The sequence below is a fragment of the Corvus brachyrhynchos genome, unplaced genomic scaffold (genome assembly GCF_000691975.1).
Source record: "Corvus brachyrhynchos isolate BGI_N302 unplaced genomic scaffold, ASM69197v1 scaffold255, whole genome shotgun sequence".
NCBI classification, from domain to species: Eukaryota; Metazoa; Chordata; class Aves; order Passeriformes; family Corvidae; genus Corvus; species Corvus brachyrhynchos.
The window spans coordinates 7,313,866-7,319,227 of record NW_008238358.1 but is presented as its reverse complement, the minus strand read 5'-3'; the positions used below and the strand labels follow the sequence as shown (position 1 = coordinate 7,319,227).

General features: G+C 36.7%; 2 protein-coding genes across 9 annotated transcripts in view; one reads left to right on the top strand and one right to left on the bottom strand.

Annotated features, from left to right (window-relative positions):
• Positions 1-1,454, top strand: part of SSB (Sjogren syndrome antigen B) — a 5,673-nt gene extending 4,219 nt beyond the window's left edge. The window contains 2 exon segments of the mRNA XM_008634775.2: positions 115-318; positions 994-1,454. Coding sequence (XP_008632997.1) covers positions 115-318; positions 994-1,091 — 302 coding nt within the window. The 3' untranslated portion in view covers positions 1,092-1,454.
• Positions 1-5,356, bottom strand: part of METTL5 (methyltransferase like 5) — a 19,782-nt gene extending 14,426 nt beyond the window's left edge. For 4 of the 8 annotated variants that reach the window (XM_017735628.1, XM_017735626.1, XM_017735627.1 and 1 more), the window contains exons 1-6: positions 5,038-5,159; positions 4,309-4,423; positions 3,701-3,882; positions 3,248-3,330; positions 2,916-2,967; positions 2,184-2,233 (exon numbers count right to left, since the gene is read on the bottom strand). In XM_017735628.1, the coding sequence (XP_017591117.1) occupies positions 2,184-2,233; positions 2,916-2,967; positions 3,248-3,330; positions 3,701-3,882; positions 4,309-4,423; positions 5,038-5,146 (591 nt within the window). In that variant the 5' untranslated portion in view covers positions 5,147-5,159. Of the gene's footprint in view, positions 1-1,108; positions 1,904-2,183; positions 2,234-2,915; positions 2,968-3,247; positions 3,331-3,700; positions 3,883-4,308; positions 4,424-5,037; positions 5,160-5,220 lie in introns of those variants that run through there. The other 4 variants (XM_017735630.1, XM_017735625.1, XM_017735624.1 and 1 more) reach the window with 4 other exon arrangements.
• Between the last annotated feature and the right edge of the window lie 6 nt (positions 5,357-5,362).

The following is a 5,362-nucleotide window of genomic DNA, read 5'->3' as shown; positions in this document are numbered from 1 at the left end:
ACAGAAAACAAAAGGTTCCCTCTCCTTTTATTATTTTAAGCCTTTATAGTGTCCTAGAATTGATGTGTGAAATTGACTCTTAAGTAGTGAATATATCATACATACTGATGTTAACTGTAAAGCAGTCCCTGAAGCTTGCTGATTAAACGATACATGATACAAAGTGCTGATCTTGTATCTCCGCAGGGCGCAAAGTTAAAGGAAAAGGAAGAGGGGGAAAGATACCTCAGGGTGCACAAAAAGGAAAAATACAGTTTCAGGGCAAGAAAATAAAGTTTGAGAATGACGAAGAAGATGGTGACAATGATACTAAACCAGGTATGTCATTCTGTGCACTTGATGCAGCTTATTCAGTACTTTCACAGAAAGTAGCTCCATGTGCTCATGTTTCTTACAAGTGTTTCAGATTTGGCTCTGCATTGTAGCATTTCTGCCCTCCTGTCAGTATCAGTAAGTTTAAGAGACTTGTGCTTGATTCCTTCCACAACTGTCCAAAAAGCATATTAAGGTAATTACTAGATAGGTAAGGCTAGACTGCACGGCTGTTTAAAACATTATGCATTGAAAGATGATGCTTGTCAGCAACATTACACAACTGTACAGACCCAGGCTCTTGAGTGGTGCTTTTCTTCCCCCCTTAAAGATATGAGAAGACTTAATAGTTCTGCCTGTGTCAGTTTTTAGCTTGGAGCAGAGGAAGAGCTAAGCTTCTGTTCATTATATGTAGCACCTGCTTAGCCAGTGAACCCTATTCCTCATATATTCGACTCCTTCATTTTCTTACCTGCCCTCTTGCTGTGGAGGGATGAAGCTCTTTAAATGTGGTATTTTAGAACATCTAAAAGCTTTAGTCACAGTAATAAGCAAACCCTCTAGCTGTGGCTGTAGATAACTGGGACTCAAACTTACATAGTGGGAAGAGTTTGGGTTTTTTCAGAAGATTTCAGGTAAAGCTTTCCTTTACCCTACATGACTACATATTCAATCTTGCAGAACCAGCAAGTCCCAAGAAGAGACCACTAGAGGAAACAGAAAAGGAAGAACCTGCACCAAAACAACTGAAAACAGAAAACGGAGATGGCAATCAGTAATACTCAAATAAATAAAATAATTCTAAAAATTAGTGGTTTTATTGTTCCATTTTCAATAGGTTTTAAAGACAGGCCTCAGTCAAGACTTTCTTGGCAGAAAATCTAATGAAATCCACTTCAATGTCAACCTATAAATAGAGAAAAGCTTCATTTTACTGGGTTACAGCTTTTTTTTGTTTGTTTAAGAAGCATGCTTACTTCTAACACAAAACCCTGGAAAACTTTTCTATTTATAGTTTTGTTTATACTGTCAGATCTTCTCATTTTTTCTGGCATCTCCTTCATATGTAAAAGGTTTTGGACTTTGTAATCTTGTGGTTATGTTTAATAGCAGCTGGTAATAAATTCAGAACTTAAAACTGCTTTCTACTGAAGCCTGGTTAATGTAGTATGTTTCAATTGTGAAGTAGCAAAGATAAGGACAGACTTAAATAATTTTAAGTTCAAGTCACCAAGAGCATAGGAACAGCTGATTAAAGCTTCTGTTCTTTGCTGCTCAACATACCTAACAGTCTTCAACTATTGCTCAGTCTCCTCTCCATTTCCCTTATGGTAAGGGATGGGAATACATGGCTTCCAGGCCAGCATGCAGTAGCCAGGAACTTGCTGTGGGCTTCAGCTGCCATACTCTAGTGTCCCCACTGTATCTTTTAACAGTGGGATCAAGTGCCAAAGTTCCTCCTGCTGCCCCCAGGCTGGCTCTGTAGCTGGCTGTAGCTGTTTGCAGGAGAGCACGGATCACTGAAATAACGCTACTGCTGTACCATCCTTGTTACTGTGGCCTTCACCACTTCGTTCAGTCGAAGTCCCAGCTGCAGACAGGATTGAGCAAAGAGCTATTAGGAATTGAGTCAAGGAGGCTACCCTTAGCTTTATCACATCTAATTGCAGTGCTGGCTTTAATCTGTGTATAGCTTTGACTGCCATTATGATTCTTTTCCCTGTTCAGCTACAACATGTAGTAACAGGAATGATGTGACTGAATGCTGTGAGTGTTCTTCATCCAGTACCTATGGCCCTAAAACTTAAATTTCATTAAGGAGAATTTCTTTACCTCAATATTTTCTCAGTAATGTTAGGTTTTATACTTACTGATTTCTTCTTATGGAACTTGTATGATGCTGGTAAGTCAAACCTAAGTTCTGTGAACAGTATAAAGAATATGTGTTAGACTAGGATGATTACCAGCCACTTAAACCCTACAGCCATGTACTTCTGTTTCTAATGTCTGCATCTGTTGTGGCCTCTCATACTTGTTTTATCTTTGCACTAGATGATGACTAAACATTGAAGCTGTCCCCATCAGACAGTTAAGTGGATGGCTGAAATACAGTTGTGTTTCAAGCACTTGAGCAACTTCGCATCTCAAGTTCTATGACTGTAAAAAGCATCTAGTTAGTGATACTGAAAACTGGGAAGATACTTAACTGTCAAAAATATTTAGGTGACTAAAGACAGGATGTCTGTTTTGTGTGTGAGAACTGACCTGTGCTTCACTTTTCTTTTTCAGCAACACTCCCTTTGAAGCAGAACCTTCTTCTGCTTGAAGACAAAATCTAGTCCAGGAACAAACCTAATTCTACACACAACATATATTCCTCAGAGCTTTATTAAGTGCCTGTTTGAATTCTAGGCAGGTAGCAAAAAATTTTTAAAAATTAAAAAAAAGTCTGCTAAAAAGAAAAAAACTTGTATCATTTCTGTGTTAAATTACACTTAAATTTATCTCAGGCTGTTATGACTGGCTAGTAGTGTTACAGATAGTATCCCAAAACAAAAGGGTTTTGTTTAGGTTTTTTTCTGTTAACAATAAATAAATATTACCTGCTAAGACTTCCATCTTCACTTCCCATTCTGCTGCTTTCTTTTGAATGTGCTGCAATAATAGATAGTACAGAAATGAGCTTTCAGAATTACCTGTTTTATAAACATCTACACCCCTGTACTTAATAAGTTTCGTGTGCTTTTGATTTTCAAGTTGAAGCATTAGATCATATAGTTCTCTTGATGTGAGATTGCAGTTATTTGATGTAATTAGTATTTACCCCAAACATACCTCACAAAGTAGTCAGCAAATCAGTAAAGCTACAGCCATCTATATAGCCAACGATTTTGTTGTCTGGTTAATTCTTGCCCTACTAAAATGAAGAACTTACCTGCCGTGTTGAAGTTTTGTGAAGGGAATATACAGCTGTTTTTGCCATTTGTAGAGCAGTTTTCAGAAAAATCATATCAATTCCTAAAAGAAAGATGAAATTATTAGAATTGTTAAATGGAAGCTCAAACATCTGCTTAATTTTTTCTGGAATAATAGGTACTTGAGAAACAGCACTGAATACATTAAGGTACAGAAAGTATTTCTAAAACATAATTGCTTTTAATAAAATAAAAATGATAGGGATGTGAAATAGCTAGTATTGTTTATTTCAAATCCCAGTGACTGTTAGTTACAGTGTTGAAGTTGTTAATCTTAGGAAGCTGACTCCAGCTGAACAAAACACTAAGTAATTAGAATACCTAACTAATAAAGAAGGGAGATGTTTCATTAAAAGCATTTCCCTTGCTGTTTTGTTGGTAATAATTTCTAACCAAATGTCACAATTACCAACCTTTGTTATGCTTGGTACCAAACGGAGGGTTCATAATAACTGTGTCAAATGTATCGGACATGCTGTCAGATAAAGAACAGATATCACACTGAACCATGTTGACATTCGTGAGCTCAAAGTCTTCAATATTGCTATTAAATATTTCCAATGCATCTGCATCTATGTCAAGCCCCACACAGAATCTATTAAAAAAAGAAAAGTGTCACATATTAGTCTCCTCCAAACTAAAATGGTGTTTAAATTCTACAGTAAGGGATCTGTGTACACAACTTGTTTTACCTAGGAAATGTAACAAGCATACATTATAAATTCAGAGCTGATAAAAATTCAAGTACTTCTGTTACCCTTTCTCAAGTATAAATCTAAATTCTGTTAAGGAAGTTTCATGTGTTCATTTCATGCTTCAGGGGAAAGCAAATGACTTCCAAATTCATGACAACTTTAACAATATGAATGGTTACTGACAGTCAAAACTTGGTAAATAGCCTGATTATACACCAGATTATATACCTGAAATGGTTTAGTTCAGCATTGCTATGTTTTAATCTTACTTTCTACTCTTCTATGCCAGGAAAAAATATAACCAGAACTTAATATTAAATACTTACCCTGCTCCTAACATTGCACTTCCAATGCTGAGCATGCCACAACCACATCCTAAATCTGCAATTGTTTTGTTTTCAATATCATCAAAAGTATTGTGAATTGTATAAAGCATACATGCTGGGGGAAAAAAACCCAAACAAAACAGGTCAATAATATCAAATATGCACATGATTAATCAAGAAAAGCTGTTTCTGCCTTCAGAAAACTTAATTTTACATTAGGAAATCCTTTAGTTAAACTGATGTTCTCACTGCCTGTAATTCTTTCTCATTTATATGTGAAGAGTCAAAAACATTTTCACGAGTTACAAACTGTGGATCTTTGGTGGAGAGATTACACATAGAGCTCTGAGTATTGCTTGTCGAAAAAGTATGGCTCTAAGCTTTTTTGGGAGGAAAACAGCAGAAAGATTAAAAAAATGGAAAAGAGCATAATTAAGCTATGAATAAGTGTACACTTTCACTGGTTTTGTGGGTCATGACATACCTCTATTTCAGCTTCTACAGTTACAGATTAAGATTGCTTCTGCCACAACATTATCTTTCAAATTAATTTATTTGATTTTTGGATTTACCAGTGTACTACTAAACACATTCACGTTGGATATACTTTCTTAACTTCTTTTAGCGTAAAGCCTTCAAAGGAGACAATGCAGTAGAAAAAACTTTTTGAATTAAAAGTGCTGATGAAGGACTAGTAAAAGAGAAAACAGTGGTGTGGGTCCCCTCTACCTGCAATATGAGGTCTTGTTGGATACTGTTCGAGGAGTAGTTTTGGACTTTCAAAAGTATCAACTTGTTGAAGACAGCTTTCCAGTTCTTTAAGCTTTAATTTCTTCATGTTTATGGTTTAACTAAAGAAAATAATGTGTAATCAGTTACGACAATATAAATAAATATTAATTTATTTCATACTTAAATCCCCTGGTCCTCTTCAGCATCTCCCGGGTGTTTTCACGCTGCTGTTTCCCAGGACGCAGCTGGCGGCGCACCGATGACGGGGACCGAGCGCGGACCCGGGCGGCGGCAGCCCCTGTCCTCACCCGCCCCCCGCGGT